The 19,033-nt window shown below is 45.5% G+C and overlaps 1 protein-coding gene across 1 annotated transcript; it reads left to right on the forward strand.

The window, feature by feature from the left end:
- Positions 1–1,059: 1,059 nt before the first annotated feature.
- On the forward strand, positions 1,060–19,028 carry LOC141097024 (acyl-protein thioesterase 1-like; the record flags this gene model as incomplete). Its single annotated transcript, XM_073583995.1, has 5 exons — positions 1,060–1,272; positions 13,900–13,931; positions 14,967–15,032; positions 15,372–15,419; positions 18,920–19,028. Coding segments are annotated over exons 1-5 (324 nt in total), but the record flags the coding sequence as incomplete, so codon positions are not given.
- Positions 19,029–19,033: the final 5 nt, after the last annotated feature.

The following is a 19,033-nucleotide window of genomic DNA, read 5'->3' on the forward strand; positions in this document are numbered from 1 at the left end:
GTGTTTGACAAGTGTGACCAACTTTTTACTACTGAGGCCGCCTATGCAGCATCAGTAGTAAAAGATAAAATGTAAAAAATAATAAAAAATGGTGTTATTCTCACCTTCCGACGTCCCGCGCAGTCTTCCCGCCTCTCTCCACGCTCCCGGTCCCAGTAATCCTTTGCGAAAATGCTCGCGATGACGTACTTTGTCGCGGGATCACGACGTCTCGCAGTAATTCGCGATGACGTCGCGTGAATGACCGTGAGACTTCGCGATCCCGCGAGAACGGACGTCATCGCGAGCATTTTCGGAAAAGGCTTACTGGGACCGGGAACGTGGAGAGAGGCGGGAAGGCTGCGCGGGACGTCAGAAGGTGAGAATAACAATATTTTTTATTTTAAATTCTATTTTTTACAGGGACATGGTACCCAAAGCCCAGAGGACAGTCTCCTCTCCTCCGGACCGTGGGTACCATCCGCTAATGTTCTGCTTACTTTTCGCATGGTGTGCACAGCCACATGCGGGAAGTAAGCAGAACAATGCATTCCTATGGGTGCGGGATCGCCGCGATGCCGCAAAATTAATGAGCATGCTGCGGTTTTTACCGTGAAGCGATTCCGCCGTGGTAAAAACCGCAGCATTAGCACAGCATTACGGAATCCCATAGGAATGCATGGGATGCTTATTTTTCGCAGCAAAATCGCGCGGTTAAAATCGCCGCGGAACTCAGACTAACGCTGTGATAAGTCTACAAGGACCTGTCCTGCAGTCACAGGGACTTGCTCAGAGTTTGCAGCCACCCAGCACGGTCCCTGCAGCGGATACTGCGAGTACTGAGCAGCGCCGCTCCTCCACTCATCACACACGCTGCTCCCTCGTGTCTGCTGACGTCACTATCAAGTCCGACCGACTCCTCACTTCCCAAAACTAAGGTCGAATGCGCTCTCCTATAACTCCGCCCCCAAAGTCATTTTATCCAATTGCACAGAGCCATGTGTTGACGTAACCGCTCTGCTGCCCGCCCACTCGCTTTAGTTTCAGGCTTCCTTTGCCCTGTCATTGGTTGCCGCTGAGGGGGCGGGGCTCTCCCTGGAGACGCTGACTGTAGAGACACTCCCCCGTGCGCGCGGCTTATCTCCGGGTTAGTGAAGAATAAGGGCGGCGCAGTCGAGCACAGACACCCGGCACAACGAGGACGGCTCAGTGCACACCCGGTGTATGTGCGGCAATAACATGTCCGCACCTCTGCCTGCCATAGTGCCCGCCGCCCGCAAGGCCACGGCCGCGGTGAGTCCGAGCATGGAGTTAGTGTGAGCTCCTCCCCGCCCCCTCCTATATGTCATTCATATGTCTGTGTCCCTGCGTGTGATCACCTCCTGTCACCTGTCAGTGCTCCAGAGCGGCACTCCGTCATCTCCCGCCCGTGTAACTTCTGTGTTGTACACTGCATTCCCTGTAAGTGCTGTGTGTGTGTATTTACTGAGGGCAGGGTGTATATATATATATCTGTCTATACTGAGGGCAGGGTGTATATATATATCTGTCTATACTGAGGGCAGGGTGTATATATATATCTGTCTATACTGAGGGCTGGGTATATATATTATCTGTCTACTGAGGGCAGGGTGTATATATTATCTGTCTCTACTGAGGGCAGGGTGTATATATATATCTATACTGAGGGCAGGGTGTATATGCATATATCAGTCTATACTGAGGGAAGGGTGTATATATATATATCTGTCTATACTGAGGGCTGGGTATATATATTATCTGTCTCTACTGAGGGCAGGGTATATATATATATATCTATACTGAGGGCAGGGTGTATATATATATCTATACTGAGGGCAGGGTGTATATATATATATCAGTCTATACTGAGGGCAGGGTGTATATATATATATCTGTCTATACTGAGGGCAGGGTGTATATATATATCTGTCTATACTGAGGGCAGGGTGTATATATATATATCTGTCTATACTGAGGGCAGGGTGTATATATATATCTGTCTATACTGAGGGCAGGGTGTATATATATATCTGTCTATACTGAGGGCTGGGTATATATATTATCTGTCTACTGAGGGCAGGGTGTATATATTATCTGTCTCTACTGAGGGCAGGGTGTATATATTATCTGTCTCTACTGAGGGCAGGGTGTATATATATATCTATACTGAGGGCAGGGTGTATATGCATATATCAGTCTATACTGAGGGAAGGGTGTATATATATATATCTGTCTATACTGAGGGCTGGGTATATATATTATCTGTCTCTACTGAGGGCAGGGTATATATATATATATCTATACTGAGGGCAGGGTGTATATATATATCTATACTGAGGGCAGGGTGTATATATATATATCAGTCTATACTGAGGGCAGGGTGTATATATATATATCTGTCTATACTGAGGGCAGGGTGTATATATATATCTGTCTATACTGAGGGCAGGGTGTATATATATATATATATATCTATACTGAGGGCAGGGTGTATATATATATATATATATCTATACTGAGGGCAGGGTGTATATATATATATATCTATACTGAGGGCAGGGTGTGTATATATATCTATACTGAGGGCAGGGTGTGTATATATATCTATACTGAGGGCAGGGTGTATATATATATATATATCTATACTGAGGGCAGGGTGTATATATATATCTGTCTATACTGAGGACAGGGTGTATATATTGTCTGTCTATACTGAGGGCAGGGTGTATATATCTATACTGAGGGCAGGGTGTATATATATATCTGTCTATACTGAGGGCAGGGTGTGTATATACAGTGGGGAAAAAAAGTATTTAGTCAGTCAGCAATAGTGCAAGTTCCACCACTTAAAAAGATGAGAGGCGTCTGTAATTTACATCATAGGTAGACCTCAACTATGGGAGACAAACTGAGAAAAAAAAAATCCAGAAAATCACATTGTCTGTTTTGTTTTCATTTTATTTGCATATTATGGTGGAAAATAAGTATTTGGTCAGAAACAAAATTTCATCTCAATACTTTGTGATATATCCTTTGTTGGCAATGACAGAGGTCAAACGTTTTCTGTAAGTCTTCCCAAGGTTGCCACACACTGTTGTTGGTATGTTGGCCCATTCATCCATGCAGATCTCCTCTAGAGCAGTGATGTTTTTGGCTTTTCGCTTGGCAACACGGACTTTCAACTCCCTCCAAAGGTTTTCTATAGGGTTGAGATCTGGAGACTGGCTAGGCCACTCCAGGACCTTGAAATGCTTCTTACGAAGCCACTCCTTCGTTGCCCTGGCGGTGTGCTTTGGATCATTGTCATGTTGAAAGACCCAGCCACGTTTCATCTTCAATGCCCTTGCTGATGGAAGGAGGTTTGCACTCAAAATCTCACGATACATGGCCCCATTCATTCTTTCATGTACCCGGATCAGTCGTCCTGGCCCCTTTGCAGAGAAACAGCCCCAAAGCATGGTGTTTCCACCACCATGCTTTACAGTAGGTATGGTGTTTGATGGATGCAACTCAGTATTCTTTTTCCTCCAAACACGACAAGTTGTGTTTCTACCAAACAGTTCCAGTTTGGTTTCATCAGACCATAGGACATTCTCCCAAAACTCCTCTGGATCATCCAAATGCTCTCTAGCAAACTTCAGACGGGCCCGGACATGTACAGGCTTAAGCAGTGGGACACGTCTGGCACTGCAGGATCTGAGTCCATGGTGGCGTAGTGTGTTACTTATGGTAGGCCTTGTTACATTGGTCCCAGCTCTCTGTAGTTCATTCACTAGGTCCCCCCGCGTGGTTCTGGGATTTTTGCTCACCGTTCTTGTGATCATTCTGACCCCACGGGGTGGGATTTTGCGTGGAGCACCAGATCGAGGGAGATTATCAGTGGTCTTGTATGTCTTCCATTTTTTAATTATTGCTCCCACAGTTGATTTCTTCACTCCAAGCTGGTTGGCTATTGCAGATTCAGTCTTCCCAGCCTGGTGCAGGGCTACAATTTTGTTTCTGGTGTCCTTTGACAGCTCTTTGGTCTTCACCATAGTGGAGTTTGGAGTCAGACTGTTTGAGGGTGTGCACAGGTGTCTTTTTATACTGATAACAAGTTTAAACAGGTGCCATTACTACAGGTAATGAGTGGAGGAAAGAGGAGACTCTTAAAGAAGAAGTTACAGGTCTGTGAGAGCCAGAAATCTTGATTGCTTGTTTCTGACCAAATACTTATTTTCCACCATAATATGCAAATAAAATGAAAAAAAACAGACAATGTGATTTTCTGGATTTTTTTTTTCTCAGTTTGTCTCCCATAGTTGAGGTCTACCTATGATGTAAATTACAGACGCCTCTCATCTTTTTAAGTGGTGGAACTTGCACTATTGCTGACTGACTAAATACTTTTTTTCCCCACTGTATATCTGTCTATACTGAGGGCAGGGTATATATATATATCTGTCTATACTGAGGGCAGGGTATATATATATCTGTCTATACTGAGGGCAGGGTGTATATATATATATCTGTCTATACTGAGGGCTGGGTATATATATTATCTGTCTCTACTGAGGGCAGGGTGTATATATATATATCTGTCTATACTGAGGGCAGGGTGTATATATATATCTGTCTATACTGAGGGCTGGGTATATATATATCTCTGTCTATACTGAGGGCAGGGTTTATCCATATTTAGAGGACTACAACACCCAGCTTCCAATCTAGATGCCTGTTGGAGGTTCTTCTTCTCCCCATGTATGGGATCTGCCTGCTCTAATGATGTCGCCTTGTCCTGCGAGTGTCATCATACGTGACGCATCGTCGCTGTGATATGGGGGATGACTGATCGTTTCTGTGTGAATTAATTGGGTTAACGGTGTAAATGACTGGCGGAGAAATACTGAATTGTCTTCCTTTACTATGTTATGCCGTGATTACAGTTTAACCCTTCCTCCAACCTGTGAGATATATATACACTCACTGGCCACTTTATTAGGTACACCTGTCCAACTGTGTGTTAAGACTTAATTTCTAATCAGCCAATCACATGGCGGCAACTCAGTGCATTTAGGCATGTAGACATGGTCAAGACAATCTCCTGCAGTTCAAACCGAGCATCAGTATGGGGAAGAAAGGTGATTTGAGTGCCTTTGAACGTGGCATGATTGTTGGTGCCAGAAGGGCTGGTCTGAGAATTTCAGAAACTGCTGATCTACTGGGATTTTCACGCACAACCATCTCTAGGGTTTACAGAGAATGGTCCGAAAAAGAAAAAAAATCCAGTGAGCGGCAGTTCTGTGGCCGGAAATGCCATGTTGATGCCAGAGGTCAGAGGAGAATGGGCAGACTGGTTCGAGCTGATAGAAAGGCAACAGTGACTCAAATTGCCACCCGTTACAACCAAGGTAGGCAGAAGAGCATCTCTGAACGCACAGTGCGTCGAACTTTGAGGCAGATGGGCTACAGCAGCAGAAGACCACACTGGGTACCACTCCTCTCAGCTAAGAACAGGAAACTGAGGCTACAATTTGCACAAGCTCATAGAAATTGGACAGTAGAAGATTGGAAAAACGTTGCCTGGTCTGATGAGTCTCGATTTCTGCTGCGACATTCGGATGGTAGGGTCAGAATTTGGCGTAAACAACATGAAAGCATGGATCCATCCTGCCTTGTATCAACGGTTCAGGCTGGTGGTGGTGGTGTCATGGTGTGGGGAATTTTTTCTGGGCACTCTTTGGGCCCCTTGGTACCAATTGAGCATCGTTGCAACGCCACAGCCTACCTGAGTATTGTTGCTGACCATGTCCATCCCTTTATGACCACAATGTACCCAACATCTGATGGCTACTTTCAGCAGGATAATGCGCCATGTCATAAAGCTCGAATCATCTCAGATTGGTTTCTTGAACATGACAATGAGTTTACTGTACTCAAATGGCCTCCTCAGTCACCAGATCTCAATCCAATAGAGCATCTTTGGGATGTGGTGGAACGGGAGATTCGCATCAGGGATGTGCAGCCGACAAATCTGCGCCAACTGTGTGATGCCATCATGTCAATATGGTCCAAAATCTCTGAGGAATGCTTCCAGCACCTTGTTGAATCTCTGCCACGAAGAATTGAGGCAGTTCTGAAGGCAAAAGGGGGTCCAACCCCTTACTAGCATGGTGTACCTAATAAAGTGGCCAGTGAGTGTGTGTGTATATATATATATATATATATATATATATATATATATATATATATATACACACAGTCATGGCCAAAAGTATTGACACCCCTGCAATTCTGTCAGATAATACTCAGCTTCTTCCTGAAAATGATTGCAAACACAAATTCTTTGGTATTATTATCTTCATTTAATTTGTCTTAAATGAAAAAACACAAAAAGAATTGTCCTAAAGCCAAATTGGATATAATTCCACACCAAACATAACAAAGAGGGTGGACAAAAGTATTGGCACTGTTCGAAAAATCATGTGATGCTTCTCTAATTTGTGTAATTAACAGCACCTATAACTTACCTGTGGCACCTAACAGGTATTGGCAATAACTAAATCACACTTGCAGCCAGTTGACATGGATTAAAGTTGACTCAACCTCTGTCCTGTGTCCTTGTGTGTACCACATTGAGCATGGAGAAAAGAAAGAAGACCAAAGAACTGTCTGAGGGCTTGAGAAACCAAATTGTGAGGAAGCATGAGCAATCTCAAGACTACAAGTCCATCTCCAAAGACCTGAATGTTCTTGTGTCTACCGTGCGCAGTGTCATCAAGAAGTTTAAAGCCCATGGCACTGTGGCTAACCTACCTAGATGTGGCCGGAAAAGAAAAATTGACAAGAGATTTCAACGCAAGATTGTGCGGATGTTGGATAGAGAACCTCCACTAACATCCAAACAAGTTCAAGCTGCCCTGCAGTCCGAGGGTACAACGGTGTCAACCTGTACTATCCGTCGGTGTCTGAATGAAAAGGGACTGTATGGTAGGAGACCCAGGAAGACTCCACTTCTTACCCCGAGACATAAAAAAGCCAGGCTGGAGTTTGCCAAAACTTACCTGAAAAAGCCTAAAACATTTTGGAAGAATGTTCTCTTGTCAGATGAGACAAAAGTAGAGCTTTTAGGGCAAAAGCATCAACATAGAGTTTACAGGAGAAAAAAGAGGTATTCAAAGAAAAGTACACGGTCCCTACAGTCAAACATGGCGGAGGTTCCCTGATGTTTTGGGGTTGCTTTGCTGCCTCTGGCACTGGACTGCTTGACCGTGTGCATGGCATTATGAAGTCAGAAGACTACCAACAAATTTTGCAGCATAATTTAGGGCCCAGTGTGAGAAAGCAGGGTCTACCTCAGAGGTCATGGGTCTTCCAGCAGAACAATAACCCAAAACACACTTCAAAAAGCACTAGAAAATGGTTTGAGAGAAAGCACTGGAGACTTCTAAGGTGGCCAGCAATGAGTCCAGACCTGAATCCCATAGAACACTTGTGGAGAGATCTAAAAATAGCAGTTTGGAGAAGGCACCCTTCAAATATCAGGGACCTGGAGTAGTTTGCCAAAGAAGAATGGTCTAAAATTTCAGCAGAGCATTGTAAGAAACTCATTGATGGTTACCGGAAGCGGTTGGTCGCAGTTACCGTATATACTCGAATATAAGCCGAGATTTTCAGCCCGTTTTTTTGGGCTGAAAGTCCCCCTCTCGGCTTATATTCGAGTCATATACACCGGGGGGGAGGGGGGGCGGGGGTGTCAGGTCATACTTACCCGTCCTGACACTGTGTCTTGAGCCCCCAGCTTCTCCCCGTGCTCTCTCTTCCTGCCTTCAGCGGTCACGTGGTGCCGCTCATTAAAACTCATGAATATGCGCATATCATGAGTTTTAATGAGCGGCACCACGTGACCGCTGAAGGCAGGAAGAGAGAGCACGGGGAGAAGCTGGGGGCTCAAGACACAGCGTCAGGACGGGTAAGTATAGCGATACTCACCTGTCCTGCGTCCATGGCTGCTTGCTGCTGTCTGTCATCGGTCAGTGACTTCAGACAGCAGAGGGCGCGGTGACGTGGTTAGTGCGCGCCGCGCCCCCTGCAGTCTGAACGTCACTGACTGATGACGTGGCAGATAGCGGTGAGCAGCCATGGACGCAGGACAGGTGAGTATCTGACACCCAGCGACGGAGAGGTGAGTATGTCATTTTTTTTATTTTTACATGCTGCAGCAGCGGCAGCACATGGGGAAATAATCTTAAGGAGCTTCTAATGGGGGCAGCACATGGGGAAATAATCTTAAGGAGCTTTTAATGGGGGCAGTATATGGGGGAACAATATGGAGCTTCTAATGGGGGCAGTATATTGGGGAACAATATGGAGCTTCTAATGGGGGCAGTATATGGGGGAACAATATGGAGCTTCTAATGGGGGCAGTATATGGGGGAACAATATGGAGCTTCTAATGGGGGCAGTATATGGGGGAACAATATGGAGCTTCTAATGGGGGCAGCATATGGGGGAACAATATGGAGCTTCTAATGGGGGCAGCATATGGGGGAACAATATGGAGCTTCTAATGGGGGCAGTATATGGGGGAACAATATGGAGCTTCTAATGGGGGCAGTATATGGGGGAACAATATGGAGCTTCTAATGGGGGCAGCATATGGGGGAACAATATGGAGCTTCTAATGGGGGCAGCATATGGGGGAACAATATGGAGCTTCTAATGGGGGCAGTATATGGGGGAATAATCTATGGAGCATTTCCCACCCTAGGCTTATACTCGAGTCAATAAGTTTTCCCAGTTTTTTGTGGCAAAATTAGGGGGGTCGGCTTATACTCGGGTCGGCTTATACTCGAGTATATACGGTATTTTGGCTAAAGGTTGTGCAACCAAGTATTAGGCTGAGGGTGCCAATACTTTTGTCTGGCCCATTTTTGGAGTTTTGTGTGAAATGATCAATGTTTTGCTTTTTGCTTCATTCTCTTTTGTGTTTTTTCATTTAAGACAAATTAAATGAAGATAATACCAAAGAATTTGTGTTTGCAATCATTTTCAGGAAGAAACTGAATATTATCTGACAGAATTGCAGGGGTGTCAATACTTTTGGCCATGACTGTGTATATATATAATTGTGGTCCGAGAGCAATCTCAGGTTTTCTCAGATTTTTTTTACTTGTGTACAAGATCAGAATCACTGTCAGTACATGAATCCATAATCAAAGCCGCAGTCAGTACATGAATCTGTCACCAGAACAACCATTAGTACATTAATTCAGAATCAAAACTACTCAGTACACAAATGAAGCACCCAAAATATTGTTAGTACATGAATCCAGTACCAGAACCACCATCAGTACAGGAATCCATAACCATATTCGAACATGAATCCAGAGAAGTAGAAATAAATATCGGTGACACACGAGAGTGCACCTGACCTTGTTAGGTGTGGGACGCAGTCATTGTGCTGTTAACAAAATAGTCTGATGGGTTAAAAAAAGTAAATGGGTGAGAAGAGAATCAAAGGGGAGAGAAGAAAAAGAAAAATCACATCGAAAGTGACATGACAACTGTCTGAACAGCACTTTAGAAATCCAGATGTGATAGTTAGGCCGGGGTCACACTGGCGAGGAATACGGACGAGTGAGAGGCGTTAAAAGCACGCATTACACATGGACCAATGATTCTCTATGGGGTCCCTCGCACCAGGCATATATTTCTCGTCCGTATTCTACGGTCCGTGCCAATCGCAGCATGCTGCGATTGTCAGCGTACTACGCCTGTAATACGCCAATGCAAGTCTATGGGTGCGCAAAAAATACGGATTACACACGGACCACACATGTGACTTGCGAGAAATACGCACCAGGTGTCTTTTAGCAAAGCCGGCAATTCAGTGCGCTATACAGTAAAATCACACTGACAGGTTTTAATAAAGAAACAAAAGAATAGATATATACACATAGAGAATATATATATATATATATATATATATATATATATATATATATATATATATATATATATATATATATATATATACATACATACATACATGTCATTGTGACAAATATATTATACTTCACAGAGTTCTTCATAGCAGAATAGCCGCTAATTAAATTGCCGGCTTCTATCAAATCATTCCCCAACCCGACCATGTACATGGTTTGTACATTCAGTAAAACATTTTATTTCATGTTTTTTTATATGTCCCTGACTAATAATTAGATGAGGGTTTGAGTGCAAAATTTGGGGGTTGTAGTTGTTATTTTAAGGGGTTAATTCGTTGTTAAAAAATGCGTGGGCTTCCCATTGCCCTATATTGTTGGCGAGTGGGTTAATCTAACAAAGGGTTAATGTCACCATTTGTTTGTAAGGTGACATTAACCCTTTGTTAGATTAAGCCATTCGCCACCTCTACAGGGTAGAGGGTTACGTATTACGCCTGTAAACTATGGACCGTATTTTGCGTCGGTTAGTGTGACCCCGGCCGTAGAGCCAAACACTATTTCATGGAAGACCAATCGTTGGTACCAGCTCCTGCTAAAGGAGGCGGTTGTGTTCGGTTATGAGATCAGGTCCTCCATTCTCATGATCTCATTGACCCTGAAGAACCACAGACCTAAAGGGGGGGATCTGGGCCCCTCAGTGTGAAAGAATGCAGAGCGAGCTGCAGTAATCATCTGATGGTGAAGGGGACCGCACTCATGTCTCTGGATATGGATATTCTAATGATGCAGTAATGGTAGTATGGGTGCAAGAACGTGTTGAGGCTGGAAGGTTTAGAGATGATCAGTTGGACACTCTCAGAAAGGGACAAGACCAGAAGGTAAGGAACATTGTACCCTCCTCCTCCAAACACCTCCAGCACGTGGAAGGAAGGAATGGTTGTAGAGTGCGGATGGAAAAGGCACCTGGCACCATCTGTGTACCCAGATTCCTGAAATCTAGAACTGATTGAGGGCTTATGAGAAGGTCAAAAAATCCTTTGCCTCCACTCTGCCAAGAGGTAAAGACCAAAGTCTTGTTTGCAGTTCAGCAAAAACTGAGGTCAGGGGGAGACAAAAATCATTTAAATGAAATAGACTGCATCTCAAGGGACCCGATCCCAAACATAAGTTCTGAAAAGAAGTTCCATCCCTAGTTATCTCTGGGTAGAGTAAGTAGAGAATGGTGGCATTGGCAAGATCGCCACAATCCCATCCAGCAGGGATCCTGAACAGACCCTGGAGAATCTCATGTAGACCATGCCTAGGCAAAAAAACGCGAGGCTGCCCATTTACCAAGTTCCCACTAAGCAGCATTGCTTCTTGTGGAGATTGTGGAGCAGTATGGGAAACTCGCGACTCTGCGATACCTTTGCAGGTTTGGAACTCTGAAGCGGTTGTAAAAAGCTTAAAAAGCCTGAACCTATGAACCGAAAGTCTGTTTTACATTTCTGTGCATGTGTTCATTGTTTTTGGCATTGTTTTTTTAAGGCTATTTTCAAGTGTGTTCCAAGCTTAATCTGCCTGAAATAGATGCTGTGTGCACAAACCCTTAGATTATATCCAAGTTTCAGATTTGGTGCAGAAAATTTCAACAGCATATCTATCACAATTTGCAAAGACAAAGTGGCACCTAAATTGAGCAAATTTTATTATGGTTTTCCCTTTGGTGAGAAAAAAAATCCATTCACTTTACTAATCTCCTGCGACTCTGGTGATGGCAGTCGCCTAGTTTCCCATCAGTCTTTATATTTTGCTCTTCAGCAATAATGTGCCAATAAGTCACATATCGGCGTGTCATCGCTGGAGGTACGGTGGTCTAGGGAAGCAGGGACGTGTCGTCGCTGGAGATGCGGTGGTCTAGGGAAGCAGGGACGTGTCGTCGCTGGAGATGCGGTGGTCTAGGGAAGCAGGGACGTGTCGTCGCTGGAGATGCGGTGGTCTAGGGAAGCAGGGACGTGTCGTCGCTGGAGATGCGGTGGTCTAGGGAAGCAGGGACGTGTCGTCGCTGGAGATGCGGTGGTCTAGGGAAGCAGGGACGTGTCGTCGCTGGAGATGCGGCGGTCTAGGGAAGCAGGGACGTGTCGTCGCTGGAGATGCGGCGGTCTAGGGAAGCAGGGACGTGTCGTCGCTGGAGATGCGGCGGTCTAGGGAAGCAGGGACGTGTCGTCGCTGGAGATGCGGCGGTCTAGGGAAGCAGGGACGTGTCGTCGCTGGAGATGCGGCGGTCTAGGGAAGCAGGGACGTGTCGTCGCTGGAGATGCGGCGGTCTAGGGAAGCAGGGACGTGTCGTCGCTGGAGATGCGGCGGTCTAGGGAAGCAGGGACGTGTCGTCGCTGGAGATGCGGCGGTCTAGGGAAGCAGGGACGTGTCGTCGCTGGAGATGCGGCGGTCTAGGGAAGCAGGGACGTGTCGTCGCTGGAGATGCGGCGGTCTAGGGAAGCAGGGACGTGTCGTCGCTGGAGATGCGGCGGTCTAGGGAAGCAGGGACGTGTCGTCGCTGGAGATGCGGCGGTCTAGGGAAGCAGGGACGTGTCGTCGCTGGAGATGCGGAGGTCTTAGGGGAGCAGGGACGTGTCACCAGAGCGGCAGGGGATTTTTTTTTTGCTATGTATCTGCAGACAGTTGGGATCACCAAGACTTTATTGTGGATTTCTTCTCCCTAATCTTCCTACTTTATTCACAAGAGGAATTGACACATTGTGGATTTTATACTTCTCACCTCCGGTCAGTTCCCGTGTGGAATCCTGCAGCATGCAGATGATGTTTCTTCAGATCTCATGCACTGACCTCCTGCTGTATTTCACCATGAATTGTCTGCAGGCTAAATTTGCAGCATTTCCTGCCCATGTGCATTCACCTTAAGGCAAGTGATGCGGTCTGTCTCCAATATTTTGTTCCCCTGATTTTCATCCGTTTTTCTTCCGCTTCCATTTCTACCATCAATGTTGTGCAGCCTATGCAAAAAAACAAGAAAAAATGTCAAGCTTCTGCTACCCCATAAAATGGTCTATCCTCGCATTAGTGCCCATTAGAACGGGTACGTGTTCTATTTGCGATAATCACTGAAGGATCACGTATGGCAATCATAGACTTCTGAAATCGGACGTACTTTGTAGAGGATCATCTGTTCTTTGTTACAAAGCCATTAATAATTGATTGTAACCTAAGTTATATGTCCATTCATTCTCCTGGGCCGGGCTGTACTGCGGCCATCTTGCTGTAATTCTTTGTGACAGGCTACAACATTCAAGCTCCTTCCACGTCACTTGTCATTAGGGTGCGGCTCTCCTGTCAGGGGCCTTCGGTTATTTCACTCCCAGTCAGTGGTTATGGGACTGTAGATTTTGCATTAAAGGGAATCTGTCGGTAGGATCGTCCCTCCTAACCCGTCTATATGGGCACGCAGATCATAGGAAGCTGAATAAAATGATGCCTTAATATCTGTGATCTGACATCTTATTCCAGAAAAATCCACTTTTTTATGGAAATGAGTTAAGATCTATGGGCTGGACTTGGATCTCCCTGAGAATCTGCCTCAAGAGATTATTGTAATTTAAAAGGGGGCATAACCAGTGTGAGACATGTAATGACTGACAATCTGCACTCCTGATCTACATGTCTCACAATGCCCCCTTTAATTTAAAACAAGCTCTGGAGGCAGATGCTCATAGATCTATGTCCGGCCCATAGATCTTAACAGGTCATTTACATATAAGACAAATGAGGATTTCCCTGGAATAAAACATCGGATCGCAGCTATCAAGGTATTGTTTTATTCAGCTTCCTATGACCTGCATGTCCATGTAGATGGCCTAGGAGGGTTGATCCTACTGACAGATTCTCTTTAAAATCTGTGTGCAAGACTTGGGCCAGATTAGTTCCAATGTACTATGTAAGATGTTATGTGTTAACCCCGTGCTTTTCTTTTCTGCAGGTTATATTCCTGCACGGCTTAGGAGATACTGGGTATGTATAATCTATGTTCTGCATGTGTCCTACACACGGGTTTGGTCTGCGGACCCCTCCTCATGGAGTCAGAGAGGAATGTGGTTTTACCATTGTACCTCGGAGTAAGACCAGGTTGTTAGACCGGGGGCCGGAGGACTGTCGGGCATTTCTACCACTGTCGTTTACAAGGCAGACTTGGTTTTGACATTTTGCATTCCGAACATTTGTTAGAATGGGGTTTACTATGATCTTCTCCCATAGAAGATCTTGTTATCACTTACACATTGCATTCTGTAGAAAATCCCAGGGATACCTGTCCATAAATGTCCGCGTTTGTGCCAGCACAAGTGGCGTGCACCTCTTAATGTCTGTATTTTTTTGGGTCGTAATCACAGATCAAAATTACCTATAGAAGTCTATGGGGCGGTGACGACATGCTGGAACCGTCAGTGCGCTGTCCCTCGTTAACACTATAATGCATAGGAGAAGCTGTCATTTATTTCATACGTGAAAATCAGTAATAGTAAGAACAGAACAAACACTGATGAAACTCGGATCCAAAACATTGTAGAGACTCGTACCGTCATTTTAGGGTTTTCTTTTTGGTGTATGTGGGAAAAACCCCTTCTTTCTGAATGAGGCCTTAGTTGGCGTTCTCTACCGGCTATTCGGCACTCACAAGAAGTGCAGCCCTTTTGTATTTGGCCCCTGCAGTGTGCTTTTACGCTAGAATAGCCCTTTTGGCGCGGAGGACGTGTGCGGCTGCTGCTACGTCTGGGTAACCGCAGATGGGTGTCTGAAGCTCTTGGCATACAGAGTTGTAGAGACTGGCCCGTGCGTTCCGGGTGAGCGGGCGTTCCGGGTGAGCGGGCGTGCTGGGTCAGTGTGCAGGATTGTTATCATAATTTCAGTGCATAGGGTGAGAATATGTCTTTATATCGCCCACAATGCCCAGGGATACAGAAGGGGTTATATACTGGGGGCATGCAGGAGCCCTGGAGCTCAGTTTACCAGACTACATATGTACGTTAATGTCTTGTCTCTACCCTCCAGGCATGGCTGGGCAGAAGCGATGGCGACCATCAGAACTCCCCATGTGAAGTATATCTGTCCACACGCGTAAGTGTAATATGTCTGCATGTTAGACTAAAGACAAGCTATTGTTATATCCAGATGTAATATCGTCCCTGCCGCCATGATGTCGTACCTGACATTTCATTGCCACTTTATTTTCTGCTGCGGCGTCCCTGGGAAATCTCTCGGCCTCTTGTCTCCAGCTTATGCGCCATGACATCGCAATGACATACATGCTGGTGCTATATTGCCAGCGTTCAGTCGTAGCCTAAAGCACTATAGGGTTAATTTCTTATAATCCAGACTACAGACATAGAAACGTCATTGTTTTTCAACCCTTGTAAAACTACAGATTTTATATTTGTTTTTTTTTTATTATTTCAGGCCCATCATGCCAGTTTCACTGAATATGAACATGGCCATGCCATCCTGGTGAGTAATGCCATGCTGAGCCTGTGACCGCTCTCGGCGTCTTATCTGACTTGGGGTATGTTTCCACGTTCAGGAAACGGCAGCAGTTTGGACGCAGCACATGCCCGCTCCGTTCAAAGCGCTGCCCCTTGTATGCGCAGTGATTCCGCATGTGTTCATTGAACCGTGCGGAATCACCGCGTCCTATACATAGACAGTGATTTTTATATTGCGGAGAGACGGAGCATCTCCCCAAGATAAATAGAGATGCTGCTGTCTATAAAGACGCGCCGCATGTCCGGTTACGCAGGTCTGCCACCTGTGTGTTTGAACGCATAGTGGAGCAACATCTGGATTCTGCGGGTTGGACGCTGTGGCTGTACGCAGCGTCCAATCCACAGCAATTACTGACTGTAAAAACATACCTTTACACACTGTAAATCTAGGTAGAAGGTCTGAAGAATGAAAATGTCGTTCACAGCTATTTTAGTATGTAGCCTTTTTTTCTATAATTCTTTTCATCAACAGAGCAGAACGCAGCCTAAGGGCTTGTACACGTGGCCGTAACAAGTTGATCCAACAAAACATAAAAACGCACCCGGACCAACGTTATTCTATGGGTTCCGTTCTCATGTCTGACTTTTTTTCCTCCATCTTATTCATCCAAGAGCATTGTCGCTCTCTGTGCCCTCGCGCTCTGCGCACTCGCTCTCTGTGTGCTCGCACTGTGCTCACAGTGTGATTAGCATAATCGACCGGTTTCCCTCGGATGAGCGAATACATGGTGGTCTGTTCCTAGCTCAACGTTGTGGACGGCCTATAGTCTGCCTCAGCTCGCTGTATGTAGATGCCCCATGTCAATCTCTGGTTCCCAGTTGCACCCTGGTAATTCAGAGTACTGTTCCTATCACTTCTGTTTGGAATCATCTATGTAGTGACGTTTTCTATTTGGAAAGTGTAGAAGAGCACATGTCGGCATAGATAAAGGAGGCTCAACCAACATGATATCCCCTTCTGTAGAGCGAATGGCCTGACCTGCCCATGAAAGCTGCAGCACATCCGTCATACTTTTTGCCTTTAGCAGCTTCTCCATTCTAGGAGTGGTTGTGCCATTAATGGCCGTACTGTAGTAAGAGCCTTTCTTTGCAGTGGCTGACTGCTCTGGTTTGTATAGGGGGACATTGCTCTGTCCTGCATCTATCCTTCAGCCCTATATTTCTGTACATTGTGATCTATAGGCGGCCGCACTCATCTAACTAATGCCAGCCAAGCTCATTAATTTCATCAGGGCCGGCCATTATTCTATGTGTATTTAATGTTTGCCGGTGACATGATAAAAAAAAAAAAAAAGGATCAGACATATTGAATTTTACTATGCCCAATGCTTTGTTCTCAAGCCGTGCCCAGAACTGTTACCAGGAGGTTACTTACCTGCTTTCATTAAGAACACATGCACACTCGGCTGCTCTGAGCGTGCATGTGTATGGGGCACTTAGGAGTAACGGCTGCTCCTTCCGCTGACGGCTGCGTATGGCCAATATAAAGCTGTTGATCTGAGATGGATGTCCGTTCATTTAGCACGTTCTCGGGTCACGGTGGGCTGGGTGGGTGCAGTTTACAGCAAGATGACTGTAGCTTTGTTTGTCAGCGTTCCTATCCAAATGTAGGCCAAGTATTAGTGATCCTTTCTTTCGGCTAGCTTAGCAGGTGTTGCCATATGCCACTGTATTAGATTGGCACTGACTCTGGAGCCTCATAGAGGATGCAGCTGCTTGACATGTGCTGTTATCATGTGACACCCTGGACTGTACACCACCAGCCATGTCCCATCGTTAGCCCGAGGGAACCGGAGCTGGTGATTTGGCTTCATTCAGGTTTAATCTTCCTGCTAATAAAAATGATTGTCCAAAGGGGACAGTACCTCTGCTTGTGAGATCAGCCGCTCTGTCCCCCCTCCATCACAGACAAGCACTTCTTCATTTCTATTTATTCACATACCACCAACATACGCCACATCGCTGTACAAATGCACACCCAAAGCTGTTTATATGGTCGCGTTGCCTTCTGAAAGACCATGCCATCCATACCTTTACTTATATAATCTGTGGCTCCCTGATGTTTTTACATGACAACATAGAGTAACATAGGGATGACATGGGTTTGCTGCCGGAGATATCAGGATCAGGTGAGGCTTTAGGGGGCTTCCAGGTTTGGCGTTAAAGTGTGTAGTCTCTCTGTATGACTGTAGACTTGTGAATCCTCATGTCGCACACACCACGCTATGTGAGGATTCTCTGGTGTCCGGACAGGCAGTCATGTAACCACAAAAAATGCGATATGCAAACTCTGGCTGCTTTCAGACTAGACTTGTGTGGCCTCGCTCAGTGTAAGTAAATGAGTGAGGCTGCGCTCGTCTAGTCGGAATGTGACTGGAAGTATGCATATCGCATATCATTACATGACTGCCTACTCCTGGCACCAGATAGTCCTGAATGCACTATGCACAATATAAGGATTCACGAGATTGCGGTCACAGAGCGATTGCAATTTTTTGTGCTAAACCTGGACAACCCCTTTAAGTGCTCCTGGAGAATCAAAGCACTTCCAAAAGTCTCTATTTCCGTGCTGTGTAGTGAAGCTAGTGAACAATCAAGCAGAAGAATATTGGGCTTGGAAGGCAAAGGCTTAAGAAGTGCTTTCACACTCGCAGAGCACTTAAAAGGAATGTGTTGGCAGGTTTTTGCTATGTACTCTGACAGCAGCATGAGGTAGGGCTGAGACCCTGATTCCAGCGATGTATCGCTTTGTTTACTGGGTGCAGCAGTTGTCAGAATCAGTTTTGTTTGCTGCAGATTTAGCAGAGCTTGGAAAGCCAGATAAAGAATCAATAGCATCCAGATATGTGTACCCTCCGATGTGGAGACGATAAGGAAATGTCCGCTTTTTTATAGTAGCAATCATCACTGTCGGTGACGTCCCTCGGCTCTGGACTTTGCAGTACAATAAATTGAATGAGAGCATTATAAATGGATTAGATGGCTCGGAAATGTCGACTGCTGCAGATTAGTGGAGTCTGGAGAATGAGCTCCGTAATGTGGGCGCTACATGGAAGAGGGAAGGTGGTGGCAATGCCCCTCCACCCTGTACAGTCTACCCCTCATGCGTGTTGTGTCTGGCATTGCAGTCCCTGGATCTTCTCCTTCTTACCATTACAGGTAGTAATTCTCCTGCTGCTTCTCCGTCAGGGGACGTTAACCATCTCCACTTCTTTCTAATTAATTTTTAAATGACAATATAATTAAAAATTCAGCGTCCATAGAGTGAAGCTGGCTTAGCATTGTCTGAAAACAGCATGACAAACGTAATGGTCCTTGAGGCTTTCGGAGAAGCGCTGCTCCGCAGGATATTAATGCAGCATTTGCCGCTGTATTAGGGAATATAATGACGGGCACACGGTGAAGTACAATGGATACCTACAGCCTTTTACTTAATGACCTGTGTTTAATACATTGTTGTTTTAGGTTTGACATAATTGGATTGTCTCCGGACGCCCAGGAAGATGACGCTGGCATCAAGCAGGCTGCGGAGAATAGTAAGCGGGTATACTGTGTATTGTCCTTTCTGCCAGCACAGAA

Source organism: Dendrobates tinctorius, unplaced genomic scaffold, assembly GCF_039654945.1.
Source record: "Dendrobates tinctorius isolate UK_male_01 unplaced genomic scaffold, ASM3965494v1 ptg000082l, whole genome shotgun sequence".
Lineage (NCBI taxonomy): Eukaryota > Metazoa > Chordata > Amphibia > Anura > Dendrobatidae > Dendrobates > Dendrobates tinctorius.